The 20945-nt window shown below is 43.8% G+C and overlaps 1 protein-coding gene across 4 annotated transcripts in view; it reads left to right on the top strand.

Annotated features, from left to right (window-relative positions):
• PPP2R2B (protein phosphatase 2 regulatory subunit Bbeta) overlaps positions 1 to 20945 on the top strand; it is a 267466-nt gene that overhangs the window by 87461 nt on the left and 159060 nt on the right. Inside the window, exon 1 of one of the 4 annotated variants that reach the window (XM_081181032.1) lies at positions 8945 to 9854. The exons of 2 other annotated variants lie outside the window; for them this stretch is intronic. In XM_081181032.1, the coding sequence (XP_081037158.1) occupies positions 9785 to 9854 (70 nt within the window). In that variant the 5' untranslated portion in view covers positions 8945 to 9784. Of the gene's footprint in view, positions 1 to 8944; positions 9855 to 10430; positions 10545 to 20945 lie in introns of those variants that run through there. One more of the 4 variants, XM_081181033.1, reaches the window with a different exon arrangement.

The raw sequence follows: 20945 nt of genomic DNA, 5'->3' as shown, positions 1-20945 counted from the left end.
AGAAGAAGAGTTTGGATTTGATATCCCGCCTTTCACTCCCTTTAAGGAGTCTCAAAGCGGCTAACATTCTCCTTTCTCTTCTTCCCCCACAACAAACACTCTGTGAGGTGAGTGGGGCTGAGAGACTTCAGAGAAGTGTGACTGGCCCAAGGTCACCCAGCAGCTGCATGTGGAGGAGCGGAGACGCGAACCCGGTTCCCCAGATTACGAGACTACCGCTCTTAACCACTACACCACACTGGCTCTCAGCCAGTGCAGCTTGTCATGTTAAAGAGTGCCAGGGAGAGAGAAATCTGTGCCTCCTGTAGCTGTTTCATCTGCACAGTTTGAAATGTAATGAACCCTAATCTTGAAAATTTGGTGATCCCTGCAACAGAAGAATAGTTCTTTTTTGGTGTAAATTGAGGAACTGATACTGATGATATTGAGATGAAATTGACTCAACTGTAAATGTCAACAGAATATGTTCCTACGCAGGGTTATAGCCAGTGTGAGAATCCCTGCTTTGAGAACCTGCTGGCTGATTTTCACCGCACTCTTAATATGAATTTTGTGGCATGTGAAATTTCTGTCTTGGGGTTTATGAGGTGGAACACCTCCAGAAGGATACTTATGGCTTGCCATGTCAGTAATTTTCATATTACAAAATCCCTGAATGTGAGATGACATGATAACCTAATAAATCCTTTAAGCTATAATAGCTATTATTGGGTCAAGGTGAACTGGACAGAGTTTTATACTACACTGTGTCAGTAGTACACTGTGTTAATGTACAATTAACGTTGATGCGAAGATGAAAATAGGATAAGGTTTCTTCCTTGGGAAGGATTTGTCAGGTTGCTTCTTCTGATTTGCAGTGAACACTGTTTCAAATAAATCCTTTTCACAAGGCATGTTTGGCCAGCCTTAAGGTATATTGTATTGCTAGTCCATGTATGCAATATTCCTGAAGGCTTCAGACAGAGGGTCTATCTTCTGGTTTGCCTTTTAAATAGGTGGGCAGTCCTTTCCTGCAGAAATAATGTGATGCCTTGAGCAGCTTACCATATGGATTGCACCATCCAGTAATGCTGATGAACATGTGTAGCATCTGGTGGTAGCAATCAACATTGAGAGTGCACATCCCATTGAAATTAATGCAGTGCTGACATACGTGTACATTTGGATGCCATTCTGATCTGCATTGAATCTCTGTTTTCTCCTGTCTTTGTGTAGCTTGTGCAAGAGTTTGCATGTCCTGTTGCTGATTATTTCCCCTTCTCCTCACAGAAATTGACTGCAGGATTTTGCAGGTTTGCTTGTCATCTGCTGTGCTGTTTGTGCACATAGACTACTCCCGTGATCTGTGAACTTTCTTTTATAGCATTCCCTTAATGTGATCTGTTAAAGGTACATATTAGAAGCCTAAGGAGATGTATGAATTAGGCCCAAGTGACAAAAGATAAATATGAACCAGCCCTTAGTTACCATAGTTTCAAAGAAAATTACTGCTTATCAGCTCTCAATCAGACAGCCAATTAAGCATCTTTAACTTCTTTCTAGCAAATTGGATTTCTGTCAAGTATCTTCAACATTTTTACTTCCAAAGTAGATTTTACAGGGGAGAGAGATTTCTTTGTTCAATTGATAAAAGACACGTTTCAATTTTTTTAAGAGACCAGTTTAAAGCATTTCACTTGTAAAACCAAAATTTAGGATTAGTGATTGGCAAACTCTGCTCTCCCTAGATACGGTGGTACCTCGGGTTACATACGCTTCAGGTTACAGACTCCGCTAACCCAGAAATAGTACCTTGGGTTAAGAACTTTGCTTCACGATGAGAACAGAAATCGTGTGGCGGTGGTGCGGCAGCAGTAGGAGGCCCCATTAGCTAAAGTGGTGCTTCAGGTTAAAAACAGTTTCAGGTTAAGAACGGACCTCCAGAACGAATTAAGTATGTAACCAGAGGTACCACTGTACATGATACAAGTCTCTTTCCTTTTTTTTAAGAGCATAACCTGGATTATTTTTCTGAGCAACCCAAGGCTTGGAAAAATGATGCACCTTGTTCCATCAGTCCTCCCTGTCCCAAAATCACACCCTATCACACACTCCCCAAACTTCCTCCTTTGCAAACCTGGCAAGCAATGGCAGTAGCATTGCTACTGGGAGCAGAGGGAGAAAGGAGAGAAGGGAGCTTTGTACCTTCCCTCCCTTCATCTTAGTACCCTAGCAGTGTTCTGATTAGGAGCCTGCTGAGCTACAAAACCCAAAGGGTTCTGGAAGGTGGTGTTCTACTGTTATGAATTGGGGATCCTGGGTACCAGATTTCCCTCTCCCTATTTTCTAGAGTTAGTAAATGCAGGAGATTACAAAATGCTTTAAGTCTTCGCCCAGGTGCGAGACAGCTTAGAAGTATAAAAATGCAGGCTGAATCAGTTTCTTGGCCAGGGGATTACCTGGGGAGAAGAACCATCATGTTGTTAGTACAAAGGAAGGTAACGGGCAACTGACACAAGCATTTACTCTGTAACAGAGGAGTGTGAGTCCCTCCTCCCATGAGGGGATGAGGAACCAGGTTCAGAATTTCAGTGTACCATGATGTAAACTGGGAGGTGAGAGGTAGCCTGGGTAATGGGGTGTGATGTCACCACAGGAAAAAATGTGTCCTTTTAAAGCAGAGGTTTCTAAGAAGGTGGGGAGGCCTCAATTCGGGGCTGGCTGGGAGAGGCTGCATGCAGAGACCGGGGAACATGGCTAGCTATCACGCTTGCAGAAGCTATAAGGAGAACAACAAGAGACACTATTGGAGTGTAGAGTTCTGCATTCCCTCCATTTAAAACTCTCCACTATGACCTGTCCATCTTGGGTGGCCCTGCACGGCATAGCTCATAGCTTCTCTGAGTTATTCAAGCCCCTTCGGTGTAAATATGTGTAAATAAACCATATATCTTAAAGACACTGCAGTCTCCACCGTGCCTCATTCCAAAGAACACAAACCCTGGTTAAGTGCCAAGACCCCTGGAATTTTGCTACTGCTGAGATTAGGATGGCCAGAAACCCTACCCTAGGGCTAAAGCTGTTCCTCATCTCTTCTCCTGGCACTCTCTCACTGCTGTCCCCACCACCTTTTGCCAGGCTCAGATTCAAGGGAAAAAAATTCAAGGATATCAAACCCTTTCCTTTCATTAGAGGCAAGTGGAGTTTTTTTTGGGGGGGGGGGTTGGGGTGTTTTGGTTTTCTTTTTGCAAATTCCTCAAGTGCCTCTCCATGCCAGACCTGTTATCCAACATTTCAGTCAACCTGAGAAAAGGAGGAGAGTTGTCTCATGCAGGGTGATTACACATAAGCTAAGAACATCAGGAGGGAACTGAATGGATAAAGAATATTATAGATATACTGAAGGAAAATAGGATAGCTTTGTCTGGCAAGCTGAAACGTAACCTGAAGCTTTATCATGCCTTTAATTTTAAAACCAAACACACTACCTTGTACTTTGCTCAAGAGGTGCCAAACTTGCCATAAAAAACTGCACATATCAGATTTCTGCCACAGCTGCAGACACCCCAAGTCACAGTGAAGGAATGGTGGCAATTTGCAGTGAAAAATTGATTGCAGTCTGTCCCTGAAGAGAGAAGCAGCAGCAGCCTAGAATCAGACAACTCTTGCTTCTAATCTGTCACTGAACAAAATAAAGGTATCTCTCTCTTTGTTTCCAAATGGCCCAGTTTTGCTCCTGATTTCCTTTTCCCTGTTGAGTTGAGGCACTGATTCCACAGTGTTTCCTGCTAGGCATTCTGTTGGTTTGTTTACTTTACAAGGAACACGGAAAACATTTAAGGATAATTGAAATAAACAGGAGAAAATATTAAAACACATCATGTCTGGATAGGCTTGTCTAAACCAAAAATATTTTAAGCAAGTGCCAAAAAGGGGCTTGCCCTGATGGCAATAAGCAGGAAGTTCTGAAGTGTAGCTGCTGCTACACTAAAATATAGATTTCTTACAACTGTGAAGTATGTCGCACCAATAACAGTGCAAGTTCTGCAGATTAAACCAGTTGAGTGGGCACATATAGGGCAAGGCAGTCCCCATTAAGGACCTGTGATCCCTATTGGCGTTTCAGGATTACCTTATTATCTTCAGAATAACTGGCTCTCATAGGGCCTACACAATTGTCTCTTCCCCTCCCCCCATGAGCAACAGGAGCTATGTCCCCTCTCCAATGATACCCTTGTTTCTACAACAACTATGCTATCACTATTCAAACATAATTGGGTCCTCAGAGGAGAAATCTTGTTATAGGACAAACCTTTCAGTGGAGCAAAACTTCATTCACATCATTTGAAAAAGGAGAGGGGGGGGGACATTAACTCAATACACTTCAAAGGAAAATAAATAAAATAATTCATTAAAATGGAGGATGACTGCTGCATTACATACAGGCAACCATACTACACAGAGATGATGTTGCTGCAGGATATACTGTGTGAAGCAGCTTCAGTTTATTACTGATACAATTTGCCAATATGCATATCCAGGACAAAGCCTTTAACAATTATTGCTATTATATTCAGTCTTTGCTCAACTTACCTTGTTGATACCCATTGAAATAAAAGTCTAAAGTACTCCAAAACTCGTCAAATGATTATTCGAGTTCAGGTATGTGCATAGATTTCTGGGTTTGTTTTGGCCAGCAGTTAATAGTCCAGATGCCCAGCCATAGAAGTTATTTTTCTAATATGGGCATCTGGTTCCTTGGCACACATACTTGGCTTGGATAAAGGCAGGGACACTTAGCAGACTGGCTATCCACTTTGTAACCATTAAAAGGGAATGAATACTGCATTGTGCTGGCCCTACGCCTGCTATTTACTATTATAGCTTACCAGGGTGCAGTCTGTAGGAGAAGCTGAGATAAGGAGTGGCCACAGAGCAGAAAGGTCCTCCAAAGATTTAGCAATATAAGGAAAGTAGCTGCTAAGCAGCATCCTTTCCTTGTTGACAGCCTGCAGTGACTAGATCCTGCTTCAAAGATTGCCTTTCACCAGAAACACGGGTACTGAAACCTTTGGCTACATAATGTAATCGTACACAAGGGGATTGTTGCAGAAATGTTGTTTTCCTAAGGAATATCCAATTAACAACCGGCTAAAATCTTACTGTAATTTTGACTGAGAGTATACCTGTTGGAAAGCAGGTAACAGTTGTGAAAGTAGTGTGTACCTGTGGGGTCCTGCTGCTGTATTCCTTTGTTTGGGTGCAAGAAGATCACTAGTACAAGGTGGTAAGCAAATGGCGCATCACTGAGCAAGTGCCACCCTGGTCTGTATCTGTAAATTGGGATTTAGATGAGAAGGTTTTACCTCAGTGATGGTCACATCCTTTGTATGCAGAAGGTCCCAGGCCCTGGTGTGCACAGGTAAGTCTGAGAAAAGCCGGAAACCCTTGGAGATCTGCTGCCTGTTAATACGGGCAGTACTGAGCTATATGGTCAGACTTGCTATAAGGCAGCTTCCTATGTCTTTAGGTATAGTCAAATTATATGCCACTTTTACACTTTGCCCAAAGTGGCTCACAATAAACATAAACATTATCATATCATGATTTGCAACATATTGTGCTTTGAATTTACTGATACACTTTTAAATAAACATTTAAAAAGCATATCTGTAAGTTCAAGTAAGGCAAAATAAACACTCAGTGAACATAGGATACATTTACTGTTACACTGTAGTAATCTAGACTGAATGCGTAACAAGTGCAGAGCAAAATCAAAAATAAGAAGAGAGGGGAAAGCTAAACCACACTACCAGTTCTCATCTTGCTGCCCTCCAACAGGACACAGTGTCGTGGCATAAGTGAAGTTCACAGAGCTCCTTACTCTTTTCAGCACCATTCATTATTAGGTTTACTGGGGACAGCTCCCTGCTCTCAAGTGCGGCTGTAAGAAAGACATCAGTTTTCTCAGCTGGTCAAATATGCTCCCTGCATCTAAGCAGCTCAAAATGTCAGTGTTTCCTCTGATACTTCATATTGTCCTGCATCACCAAACAACCTCTGTGCACCGAGAAGTACAGACCCTTGCCCTCCTCCTGGACCTTGGGAAAAGTTATATTTTTAATTATTATCATCATCACCAGCTTTTCTCACCAGATGGCTTCTATATTGGATCATTTGCTGCTGGACTCTTGTGTGGGTCTGTTCCTTCATACCCCAGGAATAATGGAACACCCTCAAACATACTCTTTCTTGTCCACCTCATTTATTCAGCATAGCACATACAAAAACACAGTAAAAAGAAATCCACAATAATAAAAAATCATTATTAAACACAGCAGATTTCAGAGCAGCAGGTAAGATTTATTTCATATGCATTCCAGTGTGTTAGAAGAACAGTGCTGGAATACTTGAGTTTGAGCAGTAGGGTATTTTGAAGAAAATAAGGGACTAAGGCTGTCCAAAATGATGCCCACTAAAAAGAAAAAAGTATTTTTTCACCCTACTGTGGAAACAAAGGGGACATTGGATGGGGAGGATTCTCCAGCAGATGGGAATTTTAAGCAATATTCTGAATATGGAGGAATAAGGTGGTGTGTGTGGTACGATTGCTGACTCACAACTGATTGAAATGTGATGCTTTCTGGTGAATCATACCATTTGACCATCAAGTCCAATACTGTCTACTGCTCTAACTGGAAGCAGATATTGTATGCAGATGTCCTCCCTAGCCCTTTAACCCTTTAAGATCCTTTTAACTGCAGATGCCAGGGCTAAACCTAGGACTCAGGAACATGAGCTCTGCTACATGCCCCTCTACTGACAATATGGATTGTTTAATTCAGGCATGTCCAAAGTCTGTTTCGGGGGCCTAATCTGGCCCACTGGTCAGTTTAATCTGGCTCAAGAACTTCAATTGTAAAAAAAAGCTCAAGAACTTTGGTCGGCCCTCACACATGTTCACTTCATCAAATCTGGCCCTCTTTGAAAAAAGTTTGAGCACCCCTGGTTTAATTTATTTGTGTGTCAGACTGATCTAACGGCCATGTGGTATTACAGTATTCCAATTTTATTATATGTACCACTGAGGCAAGCATAACTATAGTGGTTTTGTTAATTGGAGGGTGTATAAAATTAGTAGATTTGCTAAATAATCCACTCTCAACTTAGATTTTCAATTAAGTTTCCACCTACGAGATTAGAGCTAGAAAATTTAAAAGTAAATAAGCCATTGGATAACTTCTTGTGAACTGAGGATGTTTTTCTCCCCCCCCCCATATTATAAATCAAATATTCCATTATTACTGCTTGCAGAACCTCAAATGGAACTGCATTTTAACTGCAATATTAGGCCCCTAGGTTGCAAAACTGCAGGCAAACACTTGTACTATAAGTGGAAGAGACACAAGAGTAATGCTTTGTCCTTGCAGAATTTTAATACTGCCTAATGTGAATTCCACTTTATAGCTGTTCTACCTGTGACGCCTACCATGAATGGTCTAAGTCAAGAGCAAATCTCCCAAACAGGCAGGCTTCTAAAAGCAGATACATACCAGTCTGTCCCTGTGCTGCCCAGTCTAGCTCTGCTCAAGTGGCCTAACTAGAAGCCTGGAAACCTTGCATGATGATGAAAATTGCTGCCTGGAAAAGTGGTGCAGGCCTTAAGATGCTTCCACACCTGACCTTAAAAAGACAAAAGTAGGTTCACCCTCCCAGTCTGGACCTCTTAAAGAAACACCAACAGCTGGGTGTGAGTGGAATTGCACCCTTTCTGGAATCTGCTAATCAAAGCAGCCCAGGCCAGCTATGATGGATAGTTTCCGCCAGGGGCCAATCAAGGAAGTGCAGGATGCTGGGTCATGCCATTCTATTACAAAACCCCAGTAAGAGTCCTGGATCAGGCCAATGGCTCATCTAGTTCAGCATCCTATTCTCAGTAGCCAACCAGATTCCTGTGGGAAGCCTGCAAACGACACTCTCCCCACCTGCAGCTGGTCTTCACACAAACAAAATAAAGAGGAATTTCTACCTGTGAGGGCAAATACTATTTTTTAACACCATCCACAAAAGTTAGCAGGACTTAGCTGGCTGCAATGCTAAGCTGGGTAAGGCTACTTCCATGCCCCTCTGCCTCTATAGTGAGGGGGTGAGGCTGACTCCACAACTCCATGAGAGCCACTGTGGTGCAATGGCATTATCATAGCTAAGAGGCACAAAGATTGCTGATCCAAGGGTTCGAATCCCCATTTGGCCAAGCAGCTCACTGGGTGACCTTGGGCCAGCCTAACCCACCTCACAGGGTTGTGGGGGTTGAAATGAGGAGGGGGGAGAACTATGCGCACCACCACGAGCTCTTGGGGGAATAAAAGGAAGAATCCCCAAGTTACCCTCGCGTCGAGACGCATGCCTACTTTCCTCCTCCTCCAGGCCCCTTGCTCCCCGGTACTTCAGCGTCAGCGCCCCCCCCCCCGTTAACTCTTGACAGAGAAGGGCCAGGGAGGAAGTTCCCCTCAGAGGTCGCGCGCCGTCTACCTGCGGCCGCGCCACGTGAGCACCATTATTGCCCCGGGCGCGCGAGGTCACGGGGCCCTCGGCGCCTGGGGCGCGGCCCCGCCTCGCGAGCTCTGCTCCCTCGCCGGCCTCGTGGCGGTGCCTTCGTCGGCGTCCTTTCGAAGCTCGTCCCTCCGGGGTGGTCCTCCTCTCTCGGAAGCTCCACTGCAGCAAGAAAAAAAGCTGCTCCGGCTGCCGGGGGAAGAGTTCCCAGGCCGCCGCCGCGGTTGGCCAAAGCCGAACTGTAGGGGAGGAGCCTGGGCTTTAATGCACCATCAGGTTCCAGCAAAGCCGCCGCCGCCGCCGCCGCCACAGCACAAGCCCGAGCAGCTTTCTGCAGCAGCAGCAGCAGCAGCGACGACTCGCGCTCCGCCAGCCTGGGCTGTTCGGCGGCGCTTTGCAGCAGAGCCCAGCCCGCGGCACCCCGCGCCCCACCTCCCGCCTGCCTGCCTGCCTGCCGCAGCGGCGCCAGTCCTCCTGCCTCCCCGGAGAGAGAGGAAGACCCCCGCCTCTCCACCCTCACCGCCTCGGGCCGTGGCTTCACGGAACACCCGCCCCCCTCCGCCCTGAAATAATTAAAGAAAAAAAGAAGAAGAAGAAGAAGAAGCGAGCGAGGAAGAAGAGCCTTGACGCCGGAGCAGTGCGATCTTTGCGGGAGCGGACACCATTTTGTGGCTAGCGGCTGCCTGACTTGCTGCATGCGGAGGAGAGGTGGGCAGCCAAAAGGGGAACCTGTTGGGCGCCGCGATCGGGAAGTCGCCCAGCTGCGGCACTTCTTCGCCCTGGAATTGGGGGTTGCAGCAGCGTCCCTGGGAATCGGATCGTGCGCGGCAGCGGCAGCCTTGGGAAGAGGAGGAGGGAATTCGGAGGTTGTGCAGCAGCAGCAACCGCAGCGTCGGCAGCAGCAGCAGGCGGCGAAGGGAAATTGGACCTTGCGCATCCCCATTCCTGGGTGGAGGCGAAGGAGATTTGCACCTTTGCGTCAACGGCACGAAGAGAAAGGCATTTGGACCTTTGCAACAGCAGCGTCCCTGGCAGGAGGAGGAGGAGGTGAAAGCTTGCTTGCATATATATAGATTACACACACACACACACACACACACACACGTACATATTTTACCCCCTTGCAGGGCAGGAGCATGTTGGTCTCGATGCAGCTCCCCTTCCCTCCTGTCCACTGATCCCAGGCTTGGTGGGGCGATGATGGATACTTGCCTGCTTGTTCTCACTTCCCACAAAAGTAAGCCCGCTGTCAATGGAGGAGGACATTGATACCCGCAAGATAAACAACAGTTTCCTGCGCGATCACAGCTATGCAACAGAAGGTAATGGATGGCCCAGCCGGTTAGGGGTGGGGAAGGAAATAAAAAAATAAATAATGGGGTGGGTGAAGAAGAGAGGCAGTCCACTGCGGGGAGGCTCCTTGCCAAAGCGCAGCTCCGAGTCGGCAGCACAACGGCGCTGCGCTTGGCCACAAGATCGGACCTAGCGGGGCAATCGCGGGGAACTGGTGGCATGGTTGGTTGGTTTGGCAGCTGCGCGGGCAAGACGCGCCATAGGGCGCCGGTGCCTGGCAAGCTGGGGCCCCGAGCAGCAGGTGGATCAGGGCGGAAGGTCCCTCGAGCGCTGGTCTAGGGCGCCCGGGGTGATGTCGCCTCCGGTTCATTGGGGCCCTGATCGCACCTCGACGTGTCAGCAGCCTTGCGTGCTCCGCTCCCCAGGTGTCTGCAGCCTCCCTTTGCACCCCGCGTTTGCGCTCTCTCTCGGCCGCTACCTCTTAATGCTCAGGGAAGTGTAAATTAATGACTGGTTGCTTACAAGGCAGGAATTGGGCCGGTTCACTCTGCTGGGGTGCTGCGTTACCCAAGCTGGGCAATGCAACGATTCAGCGCCAGGGAGGGTGGGGGTAAACCCTGGATGTATCACGATGACGACAGACCCAAGCTGTTTCCCGTGGAAAGGGCCAGGGAGCTGTAAGGCAGGTGTCGACATGCTTACGGCAAACGAATGCAATGGTAGGTAGCCGTGCTGCAGAGTCGATTCTGCTGAATCAACTGGGAGTGGAAGGGAAAAGGGAGTTTAAACAGAGAGGTGTCGTGGATGAAGGAAAAGAAATGGCTTCGCTGGGCCTGGTTTTCTCACTGATAATGGGTCCTTGTCTTGTGGTCTCTCCCCCCCCCCCCTTCAATTCATCAGAGGCTTCAGTGAGCCACTACTGAAGATACTGAGCTTTGGCTCTGAGGATAAAATGGAGTAACAGGATGGTGGGGAGGGAGGGCAAAACAAGGATTTACCTGAAAGAGGTGGCATGGGGGGATCTAAACTTGGCTTGCCTGTGATTTACTTAATCTGCAAATAAATAAATCCCAGGAAGGATGGAGGTGGCTGCATGTGGCTCTGACTTGCTCCTGTAGTTCCGTTCCCAAGTATGTGAGCCCCCCCCCCCGGGCCATGCAGTAGGGATGGTGGAAATAGGAAATGGGGGTCTTGTGTCTGAAATAGGCATTGGTATTCTTGGGGTTTGGCCAAAATCTTTAGGTTGGCAGTGATTTTTTCGCTTTCAAGACAAGAAGGTGTATGGAGGGCGGAAATTGGGTACCACAATACCTCTCAAATGTGTTTAAGGTTTAGGATTGATCGTTAAATCCTCTGGGAATTGTAGCTGTGTCAGGGGAATAGAGGTCTCCCAAGAGCTCTCAGTGTCCTTAACAAAATATAGTTCCCAGCATTCTTTGGGGGAGGTCACGAGTGTTTAAAGTGGTACGATACTGCTTTAAATGTATAGTGCAAATGGGGCCTTGGTTGGAAACAACTCTGTTTCCATTTAGACAGTGGAAGTAGCCAGAGCAGGCCAATTTATGCAGATGGCTACAATAATGTGTGCGAATAATAGGTTGGGGCTGCAGTTGGTACCTGGGAGTAATTCCCATTGAACTCACCAAGACTTACTTCGGAGTAGATGAGTTTAGGATTTGACTTTTCCTGTACTTTACAAATGATTGCTTTAAAAAACAAGTTTTATTGCCAAAACTGGGTTGTGATTGAAGCCTTCTATTGGATGAAATAGGGAAAGGTTCTGCTGTTCTCTTGGAGGCAGTTTATGTAAGATAATCAAAAAGATCCATTTAATCCTTTGTGGTAAATTAGGCAGTACTCAAATGTGTGGCTGTCTTAAATGTCATAACTTCAATGCTTTCTAAGACACCTCCTCAGGCTACTACTTGACTGATTCTCCCAAGGGTTGCCCCGCTAGAACCTCCCTAGGAATCTGATCACTGATTTCAGCAATAATTTAAAATCTGTATAATTCTGAATACATCTACTTATATAAAAATGGTTGTTAAAGAGATAGCCTATTGCCAGGGAATTTTTAGGTGTTTGTATATTGGTTAACTTAAGTATGTGTGTCTGCCTCTTACTCATGTAGAACAAAGCAACACTTTGATATTTTTGAGCAAAATGGAGAATGGAAAAAGATCCAAGGAATTTGGTATTTTTCTTCCCCACACAGAAAAACTATGAGTAAGACATTCCATTGCAGCCTTTATGCTGGCTGTTCTAAGCAGGAAGAATTGGATTTTCAAGTGAAGATGGTATTGTATTAACAGAAGGAGGGATATGGTATTCCCCCCCAGTAACCTGTTGCTAGTTGGAAATGATATAGGGTTGTCTTTCAAGGCATGCCTTGGATCCCATACTTCTCTATAGAGCAAATAATGTATAGGCAATCATCATCAATAGGCAATAGTTAAAATAATTCCTTAAGCAGCTCCACCCATTTTCAGTGCAAGCCCTGTAAACACTATAACCAAATTCACAAATAACACTTAAGCCAAACCATGGCTTAGCTTGAATGAGCAAAACATGTGGATTCCTGGAGAGAAGGTTGAGACCTCCAGGCCTGCTGCAATGAGGCAAGTCGGAGTTTGGCTTAGTGTTATGTCCCAACCTGGGCTCATGGTTTATCTCCTGATAAGCCTCAGTCTATAGCCAATGTTTGCTTTATGGCCCTCCGCATGCATTTTGTATGATGCAGTTAAACCACAAGCCTTGGTTTGGATGAAATGCTATGCCCAACCATGACTTAGTTTACAGTTGTGTGTCAGCAGCAGGAAGACTGGCGGAGGAGCAAGGTGGCCATGATCTTTTATCTCAGAGCTGCTCTTTTGTGCTAAGCCGTGGTTTGGCTTAGCATGATTGCAAACTGGGCCTGTGTGATATAGTTACATTGCTGCCACAGTATAGGTCTCTGTGTGTATATATGGCAATCCGCTTTTTAGAGGTAAGGAATCATTCTTGAATCCTGCTTGTGCGTTTCCCATAGACATCTGGTTGACCTATCACAGTGAGAACAGGATGTTGGACTAGATGGGCCATTGGCAGGATCTACCAAGCTCTGCTTATGTTATTATGTTCTTTATAGGTCTCTCCGAAGCTAGTCTGTCTCAATCGTATGTAACAGATATTGCTTCAATCCCTTGTGGATCATATCTCACTTCCCTTTTTGGTTTGCTTCAGGCAACGTTTGGCATTAATGAACACAGAGGGCTGTTGAATATAATACATCTACCATGTGGAATGTTAAATCTTTCTCATAATCTCTATATCCAGGATCTCTCCTACTATGGGGCAAAAAAATAATTAAAATGCTTCATTGATGGAAAGTGTAGGAAGAGAGGTAGTTTCCAGCCTCATCTACTGTATGCAATTATTTATTTCATCCCCCCCCCCAAGTGTCTTCCATTTAAAACAAACTAAGAAAAATCCAATATGGATTGATTTAGTAGCATTATGGATACATTTGCTGCTTGGGCACTCTCTGGGCCTGCTGCCCAGTTGTTTGTTTGAAACAACTGGATGAGATCTTTGAGTGTTTTATAACAGATACCATTGCTTGTCCTTCTGCCTGCTACTTAATTCTGGTGCAATATAGGGAAAGTCCTGTTACACACTTTGCCATGAGGAATCTTCTCTCCTGATTTCAAGCATATGAGAGCACCTCATAGATCCATAGATGGGGTAGAGGGTTCCAGTGGAACTTTGATGTGCATTTTGTCCTACCTTGCTACCTCTCTCTCTCTCTCTCTCTCTCTCTCACACACACACACACACACACACACACACACACACACAGCTTTTCAGGCAAAATGGAACCAAGTTGCTTGGTTTTGAACCAAGGTGCTTACGAGGGAGCATGAAATGGAGGAACCATGTAGACTTCCCCTTGTCTAGAGTTTCATTCTCTTGGTTTGCACTGCCCCATGTATTCTGCACTTAGCTGATCAAACATTAAAATACGTAGCATCATCTGGCTTAATAGTGTTTTTTTCTAGAATAGAATTGATAAAGCATTAACAAAGCATATGCTACATAAATGTGGTTTTGACCATGTCCCAATGCTGCCTAGACAGGTCTGGCCAGTCTTTAATACTTGTTTCTGTAAAGTACAATCCTGCGTTCCTTCATATTCCTAGGTGGACTGCTCTTTAATTTGGGGTCCCTTTGTGACAAATCCAAGGGACTGTGGCCCTTCCATGTGCTGAGCTGTTTGGCTTTCAGTAATCTGCTTGTGCCTAAGGGGGAAGTCTGAGTCAGCTGGGATTCCGCCCCCCGCCCCCAATGACAGCCTGACTCAAAAGTGGTTTCTGGAGCAGGGAACCTCTGCTGATGCAATGGGAAAGGTGGAACTGCAGGCAGTGCTGTGCTGTTCAATGTAAGAATTCCCAACTGCAATATAATTGGATTTCTCCCTGTTCCTAAAAAAACAAAAACAAAAATGAGCACAAATTGTTGGAGCTGGCATCCAGGTTTGGAAACAAATACAAACCAAGTACTCCTTCCCTGAAGGTTTTTGCATGTTTTGGGGCCTCTCAGAAATCATGTTCCTGCCTGTGTGTGAATGCCAAGAAATCATATGAAACAATAAACCTTTTTTCTTCCATTCAACTCCCAAGCAGCTGTCCAGAATAAGCATCTCAAATTAACCTGCCCAATCATTCTGGCAGAGACTTGCAGAATAAGTAGCACGCTGAGTCACTTGGCGAATTAGCAGTAAATTGAGGAGTGAGGGTATCATGGAAGCAATTCTGCGTGTAGCTGGCATCTTTGGGAGAAAGAGCTATTAAGAGTCTAGTCTGGAGTAAATTGAATTTTATTGAAGCAACCACTAGGTGGCCCTCCTAGAGGAAGCTAATTTCTGCCAATATAATATTTTTATTTTATTTGGGAGAGGGGGGCAGATTCAGACCATATAATCCAAATAAAGCACCTTAGCTGTTGTTGCGGTTATTCTTCTAGCGTATTTATCAATAGATACTGTTCCACATCTGCTGCTGTTGCTGTTGTTTAAAACACCACAACACAAATTGTCTCCAAAGATATAGGATTGATGACGAGAAATCTTGTTTAGAAATAAATAAATAAATGGGATGGGTTGAGATATTGTTTCTACAACAGGAGTAGTGGTTTGGGATAATTCATAGGTAGCACATGTGGAAAGTGTTATGTTGGATTGAGCAGGCCATGTGGCCTTTTCAGTAAGCACCTATGAACAGATCTTTCCAAACAGAAAAATGCTGTATTGAAATCAGCCTGCAGTGTTGCTTCTTTAATTGATTACCACATTTATATCCTACCTTTCCTCCAAGGAGTTCCAGGTGGCATATATACAGATGGATGGCCGTCTATCATGGATGCTTTAGTTGAGATTCCTGCATTGCAGGGGTCCCTTCCACCTCTACAATCCTATAATTCTATTATCCCATTTCTGCGCTTTTAACCGCACAACAACACTGTGATCTAGTTTAGGCTGAAAAATGATGACCGGACAGGGTGAGGGAGCATCATGGCTGAATGTAGATTTGCTCCCAGGCCCTAGTTGAGCATTCCAACCGCTACACTAAGCTGTCTATACAGTGGGATTCTCCACTTAACTCTGTCCTGGTGTGCATTCCAGCCTCTTTTATTTGTGCCCTTATAAATGATGTGTAATTCAGTTAGATGTCCCTTTGGGTTGTGCTATTTTGAATGAGTGTTCAGCAAACTTAAGTCTATTCCTTAGTCATGCCCCTCAAATAATACTTTATGGAATGGCTTAATATTGTGCAAATGTTATCATGCTAATGGGAGACACACACAAAGATTTGCATGGTTTGTTTATATCCTTATTTGGAGATGCTAATGAATTTGTAAAGATGCAGGGTAATCTACCTCGCTGAAAGGAATTTTGATCCCCCCCATATTCCATGATGGGGCTGTTTCCCCTAAATTTCATTTTGGGCAAATCTCCTGCCAACAAACCCACTTTTAACAGATTTATTTCTGCCTTGTTTTGCAATCTGTTTCAAAGCCTAATCTTTGCTTTTCTTGTACTTAATCCTGCCATTGCCTTCTTAGGCCTTCATTTTCTCATCTTAATGTCTACTGTTCCTTTCTTTATAATTTTATTTATAGTTTTCATTTGTACACATTTCAATATTTTTACAAAAATTATAACATTTCAAACAGTTTGACTTCCTTCCTTCCTCTTTCTGGGATTCCTTAAATCTGATTTATCATTTCCTGCACATTCTAAATCAACTTAATTTATGCTTTTAGTTATTTATTTTAATTCTATATTCTTTTTAAAACTGCAGGTTATGTCTGTACTATTCCTGACGTATCTGAGCTCAGTGTTCTAGCTTTGCCCAGAAAGCTTTCATAACAAATATTTCCCTCCTTTCTGCACCTGCTTCTACCATCAGATGCCTGGGGCAACCTTTAAAACATGAACTTGGAACTTGTCTCACATTGATGGTTACTCAAGGAATCCTTAACCTTTCAGAAGCACAGTCTTTCCCTCATGTATTGTAAAGGGCAGCTTCCTGTGCTTGAGAACAAAAGTAGCCTACAAGTCATCAGTGCAGTGAGAGCCAACCTGTCTTGTCTGTGGCAGGTTCTGGGTGTTACATTTGTGTTATGCATACTCCCCTGACTGTGCTGGCCATTGATTCAATTTCCTTGCCTTGCATCTATTGCTGCTGGCAGGCATTTGAGGATCTTCTGTAGAAAGCAAACGAATGCATTTTTCCTTACACTGACAGAATTTTAAAAAGATTAACTTTGCTTTAAGGGGTTGGATTTTGCTGTGCTGGAAACTTTAAAAGCTTTCTTACTTTAGGAGCTGACTTGAGAAATAGCTCTCTGAATTCCTTCATTTTAAAGAGAGCTGGTGCCCTCTGCAAAATCTTACATTAGCTTTCTCATTTTCACACGTTTTGAAATTGAAGAACAGAAATGGTGCGCCTGAAGTTTCCAAAATAATTACATAAACCAAAAGAGCCATTTCCATTTTAATCTCCCCCACTTCTGCCTGAAGATTATGTCTGTGAATCTTGCAGCTTGTGCATTCTCAGATAGCAGAGATGCACTCTTATTTCATGTATTTGCCAGTCCCAGATAAGCCCGGGGCTGTGTGTATTCTGCAGTCCTGTGACATATTAGTTATTGGTTTGAGAATTCAACATCCTAGAAATTTCAGGGGGGGGGTTGTTAAAAAGAAATGTGAGATAGCTCAGTTGGTAGAGACTCTTAATCTCAGGGTCATGGGTTTGAGTCCCATGTTAAGCAAAAGATTCCTGCATTGCAGGGGTTGGACTAGATGACCCTCGAGGTCCCTTCCAACTCTACGATTCTATGAAATCATTTCTTGACCTTACGGCTGCAACGGTAGTTCTGACTAATTTGCAGTCAATGGGGCAACAGTTGATAGCTATGCAGGGCTTCCAGTGCTTTGGGACTAGCAGTTCACTGCCCTTCCGAAGCGAACCTCACCAATTTCAGTGGCTTTGACTTCCAAGTTAGCGCTTTGTGGAGCTGCACTTGAAGAATATTGCCATCTGGGAGCCAGTGCAGAATATGAGATTACCTGTCTTTCTTAACTGGTGTGAGCTGTGGATGGGATACTGCACTTGTTCTAGCATTGGCAGCAAGTTAAGAGCACAAGAATGACTCAAGGTTCTGGTTTTGACTTTTAAAGTTGTATAACAATCCCTGTGTATTTTGGGGACCACCTCCTCCCATGTGTTTGTTGAGATCAGCAGGTGATAATTTGCTTTGTGTATTTCATTCATTGGAAGTTAGATTAATGGATGCATGTGGTGGGACAGGACTGCTGGGTGATAGCAGAAATGTGTTTTTATAAGGATTGTAAATCTCTTTCTGTGGTGGAGGAGGCTGGGAGGCTTTTGAAGTTTTAAAAAAGATTAATTATGAGGATTATGTGAAGTACACTCCCATTTTTTATTTGGTCTCTTTTAGTAGACTTCAGTTTTTAAAAGGAAATTGGTCCATCTCTAAAATGGCACTAGCATCGTGGGTAAAAGCACAAGCTATGAACTGGAATTCCCTAGTTCTGATCTCTGTTCAGAATTAACTTAAGTGTAGCTTAGGCAAAACATGGCCTCTGCCCTCTATCTGTAACAAAATAATATCAATAGTGTGTTAAGGATTATTGAGTCAATATATTGGAAGTGCTTAATAAAGTACTATTTGAGTTCTGAGTATTGTTATAGTCCATACATGACTACTAAATTGCAAGTAATGATGTTGCCAGTGTTTGTAGTTACTTGATTTGGAATATGATTTTGTTTCTTGGATATATTACAAATTGAGCCATTTCCCCAGAAGATAATCTCTGGCGGAAATAGCATTTTTGTACATGTGTGGCTTGCATTTTCAGAATGGATGACAGCTTTGTTGTAGGAGTATGCACAAAAGTTACTCGTTGAATCCCCTTGTAACTCGATGGAAGCTCTCATTGATAGTTGTGAACTGTGTGACCTGAACACCCAACGACACAGCCTTTTGTTTATTTAGTATTGTTTTCATTTGGATCAAGTATTTGACTTGTTTCTTGCAAATGTATAATACAATTGCTGTCACCGCAACCTTCTGTTGTTCCTGACTATTGTTGTTTTGTGATGGAAAGAGGAAGATTGGATTTCTAAGTGGCTTTCTGCCATGCCTGATGCTTGAAACTATATTTCCCAAGAGCCAGTACAGTAAGACAGGTGCATGCAAGCATTCATTAAGAGCCTGAAGAAAATATTTGAAAAGCAGATGAAAACTCAAGAAGATAGATATTAAATATACCAAGCCAGGTGCAGATTGAGCTGAGGAGAATTTGCCAATCAGTCATTACTGGGTTGGGAGTGTGGATAGTGCTGGTACAAACAAGTATGATTGTGCACAGCAGAAACACTTTTTAAAAAATAAAAATGCGTTGATTCATATGGTTACCTTGCAGAAGGCCTGAAGTTAGGAGGCAAAAATGACAATACTGTACTAGAATCATAGGATTGTAGAGTTGAGAGGGACCTTGAGGGTCATCTAACCCGGCCCCTTGCAATGCGGGAATCTCAACTAGATCACCCATGACAGATGACCATCCAACCTCTATTTTAAAATTTCCATTGAAGAATTTGGAGTCTGTTCTACTGTCAAACAGCTCTTACTGTCAGAAAGTTGTTCCTGATATTTAGTTGGAATCTCCTTTCTTGTAACTTGAATCCATTGGTTTGAGTCCTAGCCTCCGGAGCAGAAGAAAACAAGCTTGCCCCATCCTCCATGTGACAGCCCTTTAAATAGCTATCATATATCCTCTCAGCTTCCTCTTTTCCAGGCTAAACATACGACAATTCCCTCAACTGTTCCTCATAAAACTTGGTTTCCAGACCCCTGATTATCTTGATCACCCTTCTCTACACATGTTCCAGCTTGTCAATATCCTTCTTAAATTGTGGTGTCCAGAACTGGACATATACTCCAGGTGTGGTCTAACCAAGGCAGAATAGAGTGAGACTATTACTTCCCTTGATTGGGACCCTATACATCTGTTGATGCAACTGAGAATAGCATTAGCTTTTGATTTATTTGATTTTTTTTTAAAACCTCTCTTGCAAGCCTGAGTTTATTCTGAACTTTGGCCCACCAGACCTTCTTCCTGCAGCTGTTGGCTACTCTTGCATACTCTTCTTGCAAGTTAAAATAGTTAAGACAGGAGTGGTGCTGCCTGCAGCTTGCATACAACCATCGGGAATCCTGGAGAAAAAGCAGCAGAAAGCCTTGGTCAGTCTGTTGGGTAGGCTCAGGCAGACAAAGGTAGTCCAGCTGTTCATTAGTCTCTTTAGACACTGGCTATTTGGCATCAAACCAAACAGATGTTTACAATGAACAGCCTGGCTATGGGATTGGAATGGTGGGTGAAAGGCTGGATAGCATTACACTGCTTGCAATGCCTGAAGGCCACCCTGTGTCCATGGATGAATTGAGGCAGAACATTGTAACCCAGCACTTCGGTATGGTGTCAAAGCTAGTAGGAAACTTGCATTTTGGGATATCCCTTTAATACACTTCTAGATAAGCTATGAAAATACTGTGTAATATTATATAGGGCTTGTGTAAAAGCTAGGACATTGTAGAAATGGAGGAGTTGATTAGGATGGACTTTCTGAGGAAAGGAAGAACAAGTGCAGAAGCATATTTGAACAAGGGGACTTTTCTTGGATGATATTTGCATTGACAACACAAATCCAGCTCATGAACTGGCTTTTAAAAAATTAATAATTTCAGTATAAAAGAAAAATGACCATAATAATATAAAGATCAGTCCAGATTGTTTAATCTTTGAATGGAAAAAGGGCAGCAATCTTCAGTCATTCTCACAATGTACCTATGAGACATGTCATCATTATTCCCATTTCACAGATGAAGAACTGAAGAGGACAGAGAACAACTTGCTCACACTAGATAATGAAATTATTGTTAAACTGCAGCTAAAACCCACAAAACTGTTAATACCTTACGTATATGTGGTTCTTTTTAAGTCAATACTACACATATACAGTAAGTAAAAGTTAGCCAAATGAACTTGCCTTAGGAAATGTTATGTATTGGTAGGTTTTCCCAAGTAAAGTTTTCAGCAGGTATCTAAAGCAACATTAGGGACTGGTGCTTATACCAATAGACAGCGAGTTTCAAAGCATAGGTGCTGCCACATTAAAAGATTGGCTCATTGCTAATGTGGAATGAGCATCACATGGCATTTTAAAAAGTGCAATTTCCACATATGGAAATGGCCAAATGAACACATAGGGCAAGGTGATTCCTCCAGCAAACTGGCCCCAAGGCTTAAATACATTAAAATTGTGATAACGAAACATTGATTTTGGTCCAGGAACAAATCCACAACCAGTGCAGATCTTTGAGCGCAGGAGTATTGTAGTGTCGTTGCAGTGCAGCATTCTGCTGAAATTTCCAGATCAACCATAAGGGAAGCCCCACATTGAGTGCATGCCTGAGATGCACTGTGGTGAAATGCCAACTCTGCTTTTATTTCCATTGCACCACTCTGCTCTCAGATATAAAGGGTATGGCAA

This window comes from Podarcis bocagei, assembly GCF_964188305.1.
Source record: "Podarcis bocagei genome assembly, chromosome: 2".
NCBI classification, from domain to species: Eukaryota; Metazoa; Chordata; class Lepidosauria; order Squamata; family Lacertidae; genus Podarcis; species Podarcis bocagei.
Note: the sequence above shows the minus strand (reverse complement) of the source record. Positions and strands in the feature narration are given on the sequence as shown.